Source organism: Ochotona curzoniae, unplaced genomic scaffold (genome assembly GCF_017591425.1).
Source record: "Ochotona curzoniae isolate NIBS_2020 unplaced genomic scaffold, NIBS_Ocur_1.0 contig_2318, whole genome shotgun sequence".
NCBI classification, from domain to species: domain Eukaryota; kingdom Metazoa; phylum Chordata; class Mammalia; order Lagomorpha; family Ochotonidae; genus Ochotona; species Ochotona curzoniae.
The window spans coordinates 4,053,748-4,070,194 of NW_024465419.1; the positions used below are offsets into that span (position 1 = coordinate 4,053,748).

Below are 16,447 nucleotides of genomic sequence, written 5' to 3' on the forward strand. Positions count from 1 at the left end.
GTCTGCTTATTGGTCACTTAGTTGTATTCAGGCCTTTCTAGTTTTACTTTTCCCTGGAAGAAGGAAGTTTCCTGGTGTGACAGCTGGGAAAATGGAGATTTTTCTGTGTTTGCTCTCATGGCTCTTCAGAATGGGGAAAAGACAGGACACTTAGTGTGATTCTGCGGAGGCTTTCTTTTAGGCTACTAGTAAGTAAATGCTATGTATTAAGATGAGAACTTGTATGAAAGATGCTCACAAAAGAAATGAAATGAAGATGGTGTGGGCACCATGTAAATCAGAAAGCAAAGAGGAGTGTGAGATTCCAATGTGGGTTGGGTGACGTGAAGAAAGGAGACCAGGAGGAGTAACTTTGCCGGTTGTGTGTTGCCAACTATAGATTACAAAGACATATCTGTTTGAAAGAGACTTAGCAAGTTGTAGATTGCAGGCAACTTGGCTGGCATTATTTTTATAGGTTTTAATTTGTGGCATGAGAGAGAGATGCTGTGACATCACTGTTGGCCTTATTATTGTTTACCTTTGTGGGGGAACCTAATTTCCTTTTGTATTTGGATGGCTATTTATTTTTAAGATTTATTTATTTATTTGAAAGTCAGAGTTACAGAGAGCAAAGAGAGACAGACAGAAATGTTCCATTGGCTGGTTCACTCCACAGAAAAATGCAATGGCCAGGGTTGGACCAGGCCAAAACAAGGAGCCAGGAGCTTCATTTGGGTCTTCCACAAGGGTGCAGGTGATCAGCCAGTTGGGCCATCCTTTGTTTCTTTTCCAGGCCATTAGCAGGGATTGGAAGTGGAACAGCCAGGACAGGACACAGTGTTCATAAAGTTGCCTGCAGCTTTACTCGCCATGCTACAACAGTGGACTCTGGATGACTATTTTAATGTCTTGAATAAAAGTAAATCTTTTTAATGTCGATACTATTAATTTGGTCTCTTTCTGGACTTAGTTTTTAAAGATATTTTTTGGTATGAACCACCAATTTCTAGATTTTACTGTTTGTGAGGTATTTCAAAATCCAGATATTTAAAACATGGAAAGTGGGTATCTGAAAATAATGAGGTTTTGAATTTCTGTTATTACTTTGAATTGAAATGCTTAAATAGGAAAGTTTCCTTTCCCCCATTTCCTCCTTTGAAATCCTATCTCTTTTAAGGTTCATCCTGCTTCAATGTTACACACTTTCTGATATGATGAGAGTAAGGGCCTGTTGTAACTAGAGTCATGAACCAAAATTGGTGGGGATGAATATCTACTACAATATACTGCTACTAGCTTTGTGGGCACTTTGACCTTCGGCTTTTCCTAGTAGAAGTCATGTTTGTATCTTACATGACAGGTGACTTATCACTTCTGGAATGGTTGACTGGTTGTAACCATGTCCACCAACTTTGGGGTTGCGGTGGGAGGACATTTCCATCCTCTGAGTAAAAACAAGTATCTCAATGTCTAGAACACTTGTTGTTAGGACTGAACTGCATTTATTAGATAAGTGCCCCTTAAGGCCTCTTCTGTGTCCTTTGAGCACTCTTTTCTGGTCTTTGACTTTGGCTCATGGTCTGGCCTTTCTGTTCTGTGATTCCTAAGCCTTAAGAATGTTGTGCCCCTCTGCACAGGGCACCAGGTGCAACTGGCTTTGCTTTCAAGTCTAGTCATGCTTCTGCCTGTCTCTGATGGCACTGTCTGGCTGTGGGCAGACACTTTATATGTACGCCTGGAGCCTTTGGTCAGGGTTAAGTTGTAGATTCCTTGTTGAAAGTAATATAGCTACTGTGCTCAACATCACGCCTCTGGTGTGTCAGGAAGGTCTCTTTTTCTCTGTTGTAAGTGTATTCTTTCTCAAAAGAAGATCAGGGCTTCATGATTGAAGTAGAAGCAAACTTTCAAAGTCCAAGTTAATTGCAGCTTCAAGTTGTTTATGCTCTACTTTATGTGGCATTTGGAAGCCTTCTATTGGTAGCTTAGCACAAACAGGGTAATTTCTTCCCTGTTGCTCTTTTTTGTCTAGACCACTTAGTAAGAAGACACTAGTAGTCATTGAGTAAGACAATACCAAAAAAAATTCTTTGATAAATTAATTATTCCTATTCTCTTTCAACCCTGACTTTCTGCTTTGTTTCTTTGGTTGTTCCTGTAGAACACCTGAGGTTTTGATTGTGGTTGTAACTTGTTAGCACCACCCTGGATGACTTCAATGGAAGAACCATGTGGTCTCTTTCTGCTATTCGGCACCTATTTTGCAAATCTTCTTTGTCCTAGAACATGGTGTAAATTGTTCAATTTAAAGCAGTCATCACACTGGAAAAATCATTTAATGTGTACATACTGCAACTTGAAGTTTACACTTTCCACACAGAATGGTCTGGAGCTTTTTATTCATTTTGTTATTGGTCCAGTTTGCATAATTTATCAAACTATCTGGAAGAAAATAAAGAGTTTTAGAGTGTTTTATCATCCTGATGCTTTCTTTGAGTAGAATTAGGGGAAAACATTATAAAATTCGTGTAGCTCCTTTTTATAAACTGATACATTAAAAACAAAACTAAGTAATAAGTTATTTATTTTGTAATAGAAACTGCGTGGTAGCGGTGTTGCCGTTGAAACAGGAACAGTCTCTTCAAGTGATGTAAGTATATTCCTTCTTAATTCACTGGCCTCTTAACATCCTGAAAATGAATTATTTTAAGTCACAGACATTTAGAGTTCTTAAGGAGTCTGCTACTACCCAGACACTTAAGTTCATGGATTTAATGTGTTACCTCCTATTAGGTTAAATGTATTGCAGTGCTATTTGTAAGTATTTATGGTTCATAATGGTCCCTTTTTCTGCAGTAGACATGAGGCTTGTTCTTTCCTGTTGCTCTGTTTTATCCAGACCACTTTACTTTATATCTGAGAATCAAATCAAGAATCTAAATTATGGCATATAACTGGGGTGATCATGAAGTCACTCTTCAAATTTCAGTTGTTTGATAAAAAGCCCAGTGTTCCAGTTGAGAGCTGAACAGTACATCAAATGGTTAAGAACTGAGTTAACTGATGGCAGTGAATCTTGTTATTGCATTGCTCTTTGATGCTTTGAGACGTGGTGGCCAAGCTTGTTCGTCCCCTGCCTTTTCCCATGATCTCTCCCCACGTTTTATAGAGCTGGAAAGATGAAGTTTGAAAATGATCCTGGCTCCCCAGGATCCTTTCTCAAGTTGTCTTTTCCACTTGCTACACCCTAGGAATAGCTTAGCAGATGGCACTAAGTTTGGATTAGTGAGTATGGTCATGATGGGAGCCACTCTAAGGAAAGGGAGAAAAGAGAAAAGTAGGTGAGGTGTGTGTGCAGTTTCACGTGCTGGGAATACCTCTGGGAAACTGGATCTTCAGAGGATGTTGTCTGTAACCCACCTGTAATTGACCTGGATGAAGCTCTGTAGAAACCAGTTAATTAATATCCATATTGATTACTCATGCTTTGATAATTACCCAAGATGTAGCTAGCTGGTGGCAGAGTTCATTTTCTTTCTTCACTTTTAATTTACTTATTTTCATTTTATTTGAAAGACAGGGATCATCCATCTGCTGCTTAATTCTTGAAATACCTACAGTGGTCATGGTTGGGCAGAGCTGAAGCCAGGATCCTGGAATGCAATCTGGGTTTCCCACAGGGGTGGCATGAATCCAACTGCTTGAGTTATTATCTGCTGCCCCCAGGGTGCCACTTAGCAGGAAGCGGAATTGGAAGCAGAGGAGCTCTAACTTAAACCAGATACTCTAATTTGGGATCTGGGCATCTTAGCTGCTGCACAGAATGCCTGCCCCCAAAATCTGTTTTCAAAGTCACCAGCTGGAATGGTCTTGGGACAAAGGTTGAATGGCTTGATGAATATTGTGCTGGTTCGGAAAATGGCTACAAATCTGAACTGGAACCAGAGCAAGTGGGGAATTAGAGAAGCCATCCCAGAGAAGCGATCCTAGGGCCTAGGTGGGGGAAGAAGTGGGTAGGGAGCCTGGTTATTTTGACACAGGCAGATGTTTCACTTGGAAGTTTTTATCTTATGGACATTAAATTACTGTCATTTGTAAATTTTAAAAAAAAATTCAACTTGTGTATTTTGTACACACATGTAGATTTTTTTTTTAAGGAAAGATACTTTCAGGATTCTCTTAGAAATTTGCTTGGGTGGTTGCTAAAGTGTTTGTAAGGTATCGGAGGTTACACAAGGAGGTGTAAGCTCTGCTGAGTGGATGTTCGGATTTTGCTTTTCTCTCTCAAGTCTATTTCAAACATGGCACTGATTAGTTGGGTTGGCGGTGCTTTAGTCTAAGTGGTTTAGCCGGTAAACTCATACACACGTGTCCCAGGTGGAATTAACAGAAGGGGTAATTGTCAGAAAGGAAAAGATGTTTTCTGGTTTCTCTTCTCTCTTGAGTACCCTTCAGACCTGAACATTGACTCTTCCTGAAAGCTCTTGTTTTTTACATGACTGTCAATTTGAAAAGCATGTCTCTGGGTGGACTGAGAAGGGTTTCATCCTTGTCTTTGATATCTGATGTTTAAAGGTGAATCAATCTAGCAGGTGACATTTATCTAGCACTTACTGTATACATTGCACTGTTTTAATCGTTTGACATTTGTGTACCCCGGAGAATCTATTCACTGTCTTTCTCCTCGGACATACTATCAACCACATTTTATGGCTGAGCCACGAGGCCATGCGGAAAAGCATGTCAATATGCCCAAGGTTGCATAGCAAGAGTAGCAGAACTTCAAAAATGAATTCCTTGTAAGAGAACTACTTTTGAGGAAGCTGACCTGGAATTGGTTCTTTAAGACATTTCTCAAATCACAATACCTACTCAGATTTTTAAATACATCCAGATCATATCTGAGATTCCCCTTTGGTTTTCCTAACAAGCAAAGATGAACTGCATTTCATAATGTAGCCACTTGATGGCAGTATAAAACAAAGTTTTACATTACAAAATGCAAAGTAAATAGGATTCAGCAGTCTTTTAAAATTGGTCACAGAAGTATCATCATTATGAGTGGATCATTACAAACATTTTTACTTAAGTGACATTCCATAAATGAGAGTTCATCAAAATGTATTGTTTTATCTAGTTGTGAAAATAATAGCATCAAAGTATAGGTACTTAGTTTAAACAGCCTGTTTAATTCCTCACTGTTTCTTTCTTTTTTTTTTTAAGATTTTATTTTTATTAGTTTTTTATTGGAAAGGCGGATATACAGAGAGGAGAGACAGAGAGGAAGATCTTCCGTCTGATGATTCACTCCCCAAGTGAGCGCAATGGCCAATGCTATGCCAATCCGAAGCCAGGAGCCTCTTCCGGGTCTCCCGTGCGGGTGCAGGGTCCCAAAGCCTTGGGCCGTCCTCGACTGCTTTCCCGGGCCACAGGCAAGGAGCTGGAAGGGAAGTGGGGCTGCTGGGATAGAACCGGTGCCCACGTGGGATCCTGGGCGTGCAAGGCGAGGACCTTAACCACTGCGCCACCGCACCGGGCCCCCCCCTCACTATTTCTTGAATGCAAATTACAAATGTTCTCTTCTGAGAAGACATCCTTGTCTTGGATGTGGATTGTTTGTGCTGACCCCCTGATAAAAGAATGCTGTGACCTCTGACCTTTACAAGATTTAGAAAGGATATGGACATTTTCAGTCCCTGCTTTCTTTGTCTTCCTTTTTCCTGTGCCCGCCTTCACTTGTCGGTGTGTGTAGGAGAGAAAGGTGACCTATAACTCCATCTGACCGTGTGCTGCTCTCTGGCTCCTATTGTAAAACATCCAGTTTAGCAGCTAGAACTGCAGGATGAGCATTGTTCCCAGGTAATAAGTGACTTGTGAAGTGGCCTGTTCTTGCTTGCTGGATCTTGCCTCTGAATGTTCTAGAGCAGCTCTATCCTGAGGACCTGAGATGATGGACAGGTTCTGTGTGTCTGCCTTAATTCTCTAGGGAACCCTGTGTGGCTCTGAGCACTTGGACATGTAGCTAGAGCAAGCAAGGAAGCAAATTTTTAAATTTTAACGATTTTTTCAAAAAAGACTATCAAAATAGATTTTTAAAAAGATTTATTTATTTTTACTGGAAAGTTAGGTTTACAGAGAGAAGGAGAGACAGAAAGAAAGATCTTCTGTCTGCTGATTACTCTCAAAGTGGCTGCAATGGCCAGAGCTGAGCTGATCTGAAGCTAGGAGCCAGGAGCTTCCTTTGAGTCTCCCATGTGGGTGCAGGGTCCCAAGGCTTTGGTCTGTCCTCGACTGCTTTCTCAAGCCACAAGCAGAGAGCTAGATGGAAAGCGGGGTTACCAGGATTAGAACTGGAGCCCATATTGGATCCCAGCACGTGCAAGGCAAGGACTTAAGCCACTAGGCTACTGAAACAGATTTCATGTGCTTTAAAACTAATTCCTTTGTGGTTCAGTGGATTTTGCTTTATTTCTGGAGTTGTGCAACCATTGCCATAATTTAACTTTGTGACATTTTCAGCACTTCAAAAAATAAAATCCCAGCCTACATACTTGAGTAGTCCTGCCCACATTCACTGTATCCTGCTGAACTCTGTCAAGCACACGTGTGCTGTCTGCACTTGCCTTCCTGACACTTCATGTCAGCAGTCATTGACAGGCCCTTCTGGCCTGGTTTCTTTCACTTAGCAAAATGGTTTTGAGATTCGTCAGTGTTTTAGAGGAAAATGCACTCCACTTCTTTTGACTTTTGATCAGATTCCTTAAGTCTTTTTTTGTGTCAATTCTGATGCGCTTGTCATTAGAGGTTGGTTTTTTTTTTTTTTACTTCGACTTTGTTTTTATTTTTAAATTTTTACTGATTTATTTATTTCTCAATTTTATTTTTTATAATGATTACATGGTGGATCAGGGTGGAAAAGATTGAGGTTTAGGGAAAATTGGATGTACTCATTGCTTCCAAATTTGCTATTTCTTCTTGTTGTTTCTGGGGGAAGGGGAGAGACAAAGTGGGAAGCCACTCACGACTTTCCACGAATCTCAGTCCCCACGATGAGGAGCCGCCACCTCATATCAACCCAGAGTCTCAGTGTGCACATGTTCCGAGGGTTCTGTCCAGGTGGCTTGCATAGTTCGGAAATGCTCTGATTTCACCAGTCCAAGGATGATGTCACCCTCCCAATGTCCATTGGCTCCATTCACTGAAAGTTTTTGCTGTCATTGTTTGGGGTAGTTGTCCAGTTGCTTGTGTTCTGCTACAGCATTAAATGAGCTGCCATATTCTCGTTTTACAACAGGGCCTGTGTCTAATGCCCCACCCTCTTTACTAAGTAGGATGTATTTTTGCAGGCAAGTCCAAGGACCTAGGCCAGGTGTCCCAAGCATTGCCGGATCCTCTGCCCCTGGGCTCATGAACACGACACCCACTTAGTAGGTGGGCCCCAGGATCAGGGCCAGGTGACCCAAGCCCCGCTGGATACCCACTCCTGGAATTCATGAACCTGGCACTTACCTACTAGGTGGGCCCCAGGTCAGGTGACCCAAGCATCACTGGATCCCCTATCCCCGGAGTTCACAAACCCAGTTCCCATCTAAAAGGCAGGCCCCAGGATCTGGGCCAGGCGACCCAAGCCCCGCCAGTTCCCTTGTCTCTGGGGCTCAGGAACCCATCCCCCACCGTGAAGGTAGACTCTAGGACCTGAGTCAGGTTACCCGACCTGCGCCCTGTCTAAGCCCCAATCCCTGGAACTCATGAACCTGGGTCCCACTCACCTCAGTGTCTGCAATCTTATTGTGCAGCCTGGCCTAGTCTAGTCTGCCCCCTGTCCAGGTCCTGCTGGTGGGTGCTGCAGCCTATCCCAGCCCAGTCTGATTGCTCCTGGTTCTAATGTAAACTGACTGGCTGGTGTTACGGCCTGATATGGCTCCTCCTGCCCTTTTCTCTGGTTCTCATATCTGCCAATGGGTGTTATGTGTTGGCCCAGACTGGCCTGTTTCCAGACCTGACCCATACGTATGCCAGCAGGTACGGTAACCTGGCATGGTTTGGGATGCTCCTTGCCTTGCTTCTTGCACTCACCTGCAGGGACTGTGTACCAATGAAGGACTTTCCCAAGCTCCTCTATCAAGTCTCCTCCCAGTGGCAGTTCTCACGCAAACTAGTGGATTGTTGACCCAAGTTGACTTTGTCCACTTTCTGTCTTGGCAAGAACTGTGGCCTTGCTCAACCTGCCACACCCATTCTAGTTCTTGTTGTTGGTTGTTGCAGCCCAGTGATACCTGGCCTTTGCCTAGACACTGGTTTCATGTGATTCAGCAGGAATCAAGACCTAGTCTGGCCTGTTTGACACCCATTCCGGCTCTTATGAGTACCAGTAGGGGCTGGAGTCTAGTCCTATCTGATGCTCCACAGTCCCAGTGTACACCATACCAGTGTAGGCTGTAGCCATGTCCAGCCAAGCCTGCTGCCCCCAGTCTTGTACTCACCAGTGGTTACCCTAACCCAGTTTAGGTGCCCCCCTTAGCTCCCCAGCAAGGCCTGACCCCATCTGCTGTTCTTGGGCAAGCCAACAGATTGCAGTTCTGCAGGGGTAAGCCCTCATTTCCCCCACAGTTTCTGCTATCAGACCCACTTCTCTCACTCTTGTTCTTCTTTCCAAACCAATTTGGTGTCATCCCCCTATGTACATATACATGTCATGGACTTGTCTATGGAAGCCCCTCAGCTGTAGTTTCTATCCTGTGCCAATTAGAAAAGCTTCCAAATTGGGGGTCCTGAAGGTCTGTTTCGAGTGCCCCTCTCCCAAGGCAGCCACACAGCTTGGCTGCAGGCAGCCATGCAGGTGAAAAAAAATAATGACTTCCAGGATGGGGTTGTCCCAGAATCCTTGCTGAGTGTCCTTCTCCCTCAGGGAGCCAGTGTGCTCAGCTCTCCATACCTGTGCTGGTTAGAAAAACCTCTAAACAAGGGGTCCTGAATGCCTGCTGCAACTTTTTCATTGATTATTGCACTGATGTGACATTTGGCTATTCTGCAGAAAAGGAGAGGTCTTTTTGGGTTTAGTCCTTCAATGTTTTGTCACTAAGTCCATCATAAGTGCTGCCTAGGAGTTGGCATTGTTGGTAGTGAGTTACGCTGCCACCTGCAGTGCCGGCATTCCATGTGGGTGTTAGTTCAAGTCCCAGCTGTTCACTGTCTGATCCAGCTTGCTGCTATTGTGCCTGAAAAAGCAGCTCACGTGCTTGGGTCTGCCATCCAACTGGGAGAGCTGGTTGAAGCTTGTTGCCTCTGCCCGCCCCACTCTGAGGAGTGAACCAGCAGATGGAGGATCTGTCTCTCTCTTCCTTTGTAAATGTACTTTTCAAATAAATCAAATAAATCTTAAAAGCAAAACAAAAATGACTGCTCAGCAACAGAAGTCAGTGGGCTGTGACAAACTCATTAATAGCAAGTTGTGAAGTGTGTAGGGATTCAGTGTAAGTCACAGTCAAATATAGTTGTGTCCACACTCCACCCCCTTATTCATGGTTTCATTCACCCATAATCAACTTAGGCCCCAAAATATTGCATGATAAATTCCGGGAATAAGTAACTCATAATTCATACAGGCTCATAATTTAAAAAGTAACTTTAATGGTATAATATATTGTTGTAATTATTTTATGTTTTATTACTGTATTGTTAGTGATTTGGTGTGCTTAATTTATAAACTAAAGTGTCATAGATATAGACACATAGGAAAAACGATGCTTAGAGTTCCATGGTTTTTGGCATCCACTGGTGGACTTGGAGTGTATTCTTGCAGATAAGAATGGGGAGAGGTTCCTGTACATATCGCTTTGTGTATATTTCAGGAGCTGTGATATTTACCTAGGGCAGTTTTTTTGTGTGTGTGTGTGTGACTTGACCCTTTTTTATTATTGCTATAACTTTATGATACAGTTCCATATTCCCTTATCCCCTCCCCAAATTCCTCCCCCACCCACCTAGTTCCTCTATATCATTACTAACATATAGTTCTTCATACTCAGTTATATGTCCATCATTGTGGGGATGGACAATGGCAGAGAGTCCAGAATCCTATTGTCAAGATATAGTGAACAGTTTCATTGTAAGTCCATCTTTGACTGGAAGCAGAAATGCACACCACACTGCATCCTCACATCTGGATGTTAGTCTCCATTACACAATTACTGTACATTCCCTTAAATGAAAAGCCATGATACAAGATCAACAATAGAAAGAAAAATAGAAATTTACAATGCCATGAAGTTAAATGACATATTACTAGATATGACAGTCTCCATTACACAGCTCCTAGAGTAGTTTTGGTTGGCTTTCATTGTTCTTACCAGAGTTAATGTTTTCCAAACATTTTAAGTTTTTAACATGTGCATATAGGAGAACATTAAGAGAAACTTGGAATGCTAAGAATCTATGACTTTTTTTTTCTGATTGGATTTTAGGAAGGATTGCCTAGACGTATATTTCAACAACTCATAAGAATGTAAAATGATTAAATATTTGAGGTCAGATTTTCTTTTTACAGTTTATTTTCAAATATAGCATCCAAAACAATAATAGTAATAATGTGTCTTAAATAGGTTCTTGGAGTTATACACGTAACAATAATTACGTAGTAAATAGTGTTTTTTAGTTAAATCAGTAGTACTTTTTCTTTATAGGAAGATCCCCAGTGATCATATTATTAAATTACATGACTAAGCAAATGAGATTGAGATAATAGTTGAAAATGTTTTTGTAAATTTAGTGAAGCAACTTTTGTAAGAGTTTTAAGTATTTTGTGGATATTGACTGGAAGATCTCTTTAGTATGTCAACTTTGAGATCATTCTTGCTACCTATATATGTATATATTTAGTTTCTGAATATCAGGTAAGAATAGTAGTATACCTTAAAATTCTTTAATGTCTTATAGTAACTGATTTTGGTTTCATAGTGGATTTTCTAAAAAATAAAAGTGATTTGATTAAGCTGAAATTATCTTCCTTTGCTGATCAGCAGACAGCTTTGAACAGGTTAAGTGATTAAGTGATGTGTCCTAGATAATACAGCAGAACTCTGCTTGCTGTTCCAGTGTTCAGGACTCCCTCTAGTCCTCTTCTTTCTCTGTCTTTTCCTTTTTTCTTATTATCCACTCTCTTACTGGGTTCTAGTTTTTGGCTATTTTGAATAACATTGCTGTGAACATTCTTTTACAGTCTTTTGAAAGTGATGTGTGGTAATGTCTAGAATACTTAATTCTAAAGTAGAATTGTAGGGTAATAGGATATATTATTTTCATAGGATATACTGAATTTCAGTTCAGTGGATATTGGTATAAGGCTTGAGTTCATGTTCAGAACCAGAAACCCACACAAAATAAAGTACAGCTGAACACAAGCTTTATTGGGACCGTTCCTGGGCAAGGTTCACTGTTCTGGTACAGAGAGTGGGCCAGGGAAGTTGCGGCCTGGGTACGTGAGGGGTTGTTTTTATCAGGGACTTGCAAAGGTGGGATTGGGGAACAAAGGAATGTACTAGGGCGTTATAAACTTCCTTTGACCTTGGTGGATCGGTACATTACAGCTGGCTGAGGAGGGGGTGCCTTCTTCTCCCTGTGCAGCCTTATCAGCTGCCCCTTCTCAGCCTCCTCCTGGGTTGTCCCTCAGCCACCCTGGCAGGGACTTATAATTGACAGTCACTTTTCTAAATCAGTATATGTTCCTTTAAACAAAGTATGAAAATTCTATTTGTTTTTCCCTTCTGACATGTCATTTTGTCCTCTGTTTTTGTTTTTAGTAAACAACTGTGATATGAGCCTAATCAGAATATATGTGTGCCCACACTTGCTTATTCTACAAATGAGTCTTTTCATAGCTATGAAACATCATAAATATTTCTGGGACAGTTTCCTACCATTTTGTGTAAAACTGGTTCTTTGAACTTATTTTCACTTACGTGTTTCACAAGTTCATGTTTGTGTGAACAAGTAATTGCTTAGTCCTCCTTTCAGTAAATAAGCAGCAAGCAGCAGTTAAGAACCTCATCCAGGAATTCAAATTTGCTTGAGCTCTCGGGGGAAGTGTAAGGAGTTGGAGTGTGAGCCTGGGGAGAGGGTCCAGTTAATGGAGTATTCCCTAGATTGAAGGGTACACAAACACTTGTAGAAATGTGGGCTTTGGACAGGAAGAAGGTCAACTGGCTCCCCTAGGCAGCAGGCAGGTAAGAGTGACTGGAAGGTCAGGCTGTGGGTGAGATATTGGCAGTTGAGTGAATTGCTAGCAAGCGTATTGTGTTTTTCTGCTGAGAGCAGGGGAAGGCAGTAGGATGAGAGTGGTGAATGTGAGGATTTTGGGAACAAGCATCGACAGCAGACCTGCGTGTTTGTGGCCTTGTATGATTTTTCTCCAGAGCTATTGGATCGTCCTCATGTAGGATTAGAGATGGCAACTGACTGCTGTGATCCAAGGTTGATGTTTTCTTTGGAAAAAAAATCATTGAATCATTTTTACAAGAGACTAGTGAGATGATTTAAGTAAAAAAGTGATGCATTCTGTTTTGCTCAGTGAAAGGCAAGAATTCAATTATTTTGAAGTGGTATTACTATTTTGAAAAGAATAACTGGAATAGTGTGGGGACTGCTTCTTAGTCTACAGTAGGAGAGAGTACCATGTGCTGTGGGACCAGCACCAATTTATTTGCATGTTTATAATATGTATACTCAAGCTAGAAATAGCAAAAATGTCAGTACTTGTAATATTTCAATATAGCATGGTGAATGGACACAGGAAAGAAAGAATGAACTCCAAATTTTTGTGCTGAGAACACATTGCTGTTTTAAGAGAAATGAATACCCAGGTTGCTTCTTCAACTTATTCAAATCTGGAAATTTTGCTCAGGTTCTCTCTAGATAAGAAATTTGAAATTATCCTTCACTCGTGGTTTCTGCTTGGTGATGTATTCTCACTATAGAAGAATGTTTTAGTGCTGCAAATGTGCTTTTTGGTTGTTAATTTCCACTAATGTTTTGAGTTGTCAGGCAAATAATGTTTCTTAATAATTATGTAAACTGTCTTCACTGCTCCATAGGTGGAACATGACAATGTTTGTCCCAACAGATGCGTTAGTATTATTCTACTTTTGTGTTTTAGTGCTTGGAATTTTTTGATGTTTTAGATTTTTATGTGTTACTTGAATTAGAGCACAGGCCAGGTGTTGGAATACGTTAAGTCACTACTTTTATATGCCCACAGTCGTTATCAGAGTGCTGGTTTGAGTTCTCCTTGTTAGGACACCTTCAGTCCAGCATTCCTGCTAATGTATATCTTGGAAGGCAGTAGAAGATGGCTCAAGGGCATGGGCCCTGCCACTCAGATAGGAGATCCAGATGAAGTTTCTGGATCCTTGCTTTGGCCTGGTTCAGCCCTGGCTGTTGAGGACATTTGGAGAGTGAACCAGTGAAAACAAGATCTCTTTCTTTGTGCCTTTGAAGGAGTTGACAAAAAATAAATAATAATTAACATAAATTAGAACTCAGTTTAGTAGCATCATACGTATTAGCTTTCTGATTTTATAATACATCTGTGGTTCTTTATTTTTAAAAACTTCCGTTTTTGTGTTACTAACATATTTTTATGAAATCTAGGATCTGAGGTTTCCTTTTATTTCTACCTAAAGATTAGAAGGCTCACTGTAAATATTTAGGAACGAGTTCAGGCTAGCTATTGCTGTTTTCTTTGATAGAATGCAGGGATTTGCAACTTCTTGGGTTTGATCCCTGTTTATTTTAAGTCTCAACTTTAGCACAGTTTTTTATGAGATGATGCCATTGAACTGACAGTTTTAGAAACCATAAATTTCTTTTACAACTACTTAATCTGACTTTTTAATATGCCATATCTATTTTTCCCCCTTTTTATTTGAGAGGCTGAGAGGGTGGAGATAAACAGGGATCTCCTGTCTGCTGGTTCACTTTCTAAAATGCTTACAGCAGCCAGGCCGGGGCAGTCCAAAGGTGAGAACCATGAACTCAGCTCATCTCAATAGCATGACAGAGACCCAAACGCTTGAACCTCTCTACTGCCCCTCAGCTTGTCCATCAGCAGGAAGCTGAGGTTGAGCACAGCAGGCCTAGAACCCAGGCTCTCTGATATGTTATGGGCAGCCCAACCAAAGATTTAAGCACGAGGTCAAGTACCTACCTCTGAGTTTTTTTTTTTCCCACTTTTAAGTTTATTTATTGAGTTTTTCCAGTATACCTAACTGTGCTAAATGACTCACATCCCTTAAACATAACAGTACCCTTCATGATGTTTGGCATGGTTGTCCTCAGGAAGAAGAAACCCAGTATAGAGAAAGGTCAGTAACTTGTGTGAGGTTATTCAAATGTTGTTCTGTGTCCAATCACACACTATCAATTTTTTGTTACCTTTTAACATTGTGAAGTTATTTGAAGCAGTATTCTCCACAGAGTGCCTCTATTCAGGGGTGTGTGAAATGTTGCAAGGCAGAATATTTATTTATCAAACTTCATCAAAGCTGTAGCCACACTGTGCTGTATCTCCCCTGTGTGTTAGATAGTCTTGAATAGTGTAGGTTTAAATTGGGAGACAAAATCATCTTTGTTTTTAAGAGGCAGAGAAAAAAAGCAAACTTTTGAAAGGATCCTTTGATGCTAACCAGACTTTTCGCCTAGTTGAATGTGTGTGTGACTTTACATGCTTTTCAAGTTCAAAATTGTGCACTTCTTCTTGCACAGAGCTCTCAGTATGTGCAGTGCGTTGCTGGGTGTCTGCAGCTGATGCTGCGGGTCAACGAGTACCGCTTTGCCTGGGTGGAAGCAGATGGAGTGAACTGGTGAGTATTCCTTACTGCTAGTGCAGAATAACAGTGAAAAGCATTTCCCCTTGACATTTGCAAAGAAATGAATAAATTTAATAATTTCAATAAAGTGCTTTATTTATTTTTTCCTGTCTGTTTAATAATGGGCTGTGCCAACCCTCTTAGAAATCAGTAACTGTTAGTCTGAATGTTTCTTCTTCCCTTGCTTGGTCTGTGCTTTTAGAAGAGGTTAAAGCTTCCTAAGAACTTACTGCTGGACAGAACAAATTCCAGGTATTCAGATAAAAAAATTATGCCAGTGTTTTGTGGTGAGTACAAGCAAAGTCCATGGGAAAAGGTTTTTCCTAGAAAAGAGGTGAGAATAAAAACCTGCTTTCTAATATCCTATGATTTAGCCCTTTCTTTGGGGGGCTTTCATCTGTGGATATAAAAAGTTTGAGGAGTTGCCTAATCAGATTAAACAAACTGATCGAAATCAACAGTCAAACATTCTGGAATTGGAAAAATCCATCTTTGCTATCAGAAATTCAATTTGTTTCCCAGTGAGGGTTCTAGCTGCTTTTAACCCAAATACCAATTAGTGAAGGCATTATTTATCTGTTGTCAAAACCATTCAGGAAACTAGATTAAGAACAACAGATTACTTGATAATGAGAATTTAGGGCAACAGTTAACTAAACGGTCTGATGCTGGTGTCATTATCCTATGGTACTTCTCCAGTGTAGGGACATTCCTGTGAAGGGGACTCATGTTCTTAATGGATCCTTGAACCTTTGTATGGAATACCCCAGGGTGAGTTACTTTTGCAAATGACTGTCCATATGAGTTGGAACTGTCACAGTCTACTCAGTAGCTGTTAACTCACTGAGGTGGTGATTGTTCTTACAATAATCTGAAAAATTTCAATCTATTTCTGCTTAACTTTTTTCAAAATTCCAGCAAAAATAGGTATGACAATTTGCCATCTGAATCCAAATACATATTATATATATATATATACACACAAGGTATACATATACATGCATAACTGTATGTATAGTTATTTTATGAAAAACAAAAATTAGAAATATAGACACAGCTATTAGAAATTTTAAGAAGAATTTAAACATAGCAAATCATTTTGTAGTGAGTAAATTTTGATGTACATGTATCGTAAAAAGTTAAAATCATCATGTCCTTGTACAAGATAGTGTAGCTTCTTATTACAAACTTCTGTTTTGAAATCTCCCATGATGAAAGGCCCCCGGATGAGAATACTTATTTCCTCTCTGTTCTTAGAAAGATATTGTTGTTCATCACTTCTTGAGTTTGAGAAAATTAATTCTTGATATACTCATCTAAAGATGCACAGTTTAAAATTTTACTTTAAAATGCCTAATTTCACGATCACTGTTGAAAGTGAATGCCGTTTTTGTCATTGCTTTTTTGTGTAAAAAGACTTATTGCTTTTATTGGAAAGTCAGATATACAGACGAGAAGAGACCGAGAGGAAGATCTTCTGTCCGCTGTTTCACTCCTCAAGTGGCTGCAATGGCCAGAGCTTCACTGAGCTGAAGCCAGGAGCCAGGAGCCTCTTCTGGGTCTCCCACACGTGTCTAATGTGCCAAGGCTTTGGGCTGTCCTTGACT

The 16,447-nt window shown here is 40.7% G+C and overlaps 1 protein-coding gene across 3 annotated transcripts in view; it reads left to right on the plus strand.

Annotated features, from left to right (window-relative positions):
* Positions 1–16,447, plus strand: part of ATP6V1H (ATPase H+ transporting V1 subunit H) — a 92,265-nt gene that overhangs the window by 26,086 nt on the left and 49,732 nt on the right. For 2 of the 3 annotated variants that reach the window (XM_040972576.1, XM_040972575.1), the window contains exons 7-8: positions 2,576–2,629; positions 14,737–14,834. In XM_040972576.1, the coding sequence (XP_040828510.1) occupies positions 2,576–2,629; positions 14,737–14,834 (152 nt within the window). The remainder of the gene's footprint in view (positions 1–2,575; positions 2,630–14,736; positions 14,835–16,447) is intronic. The other variant, XM_040972577.1, reaches the window with a different exon arrangement.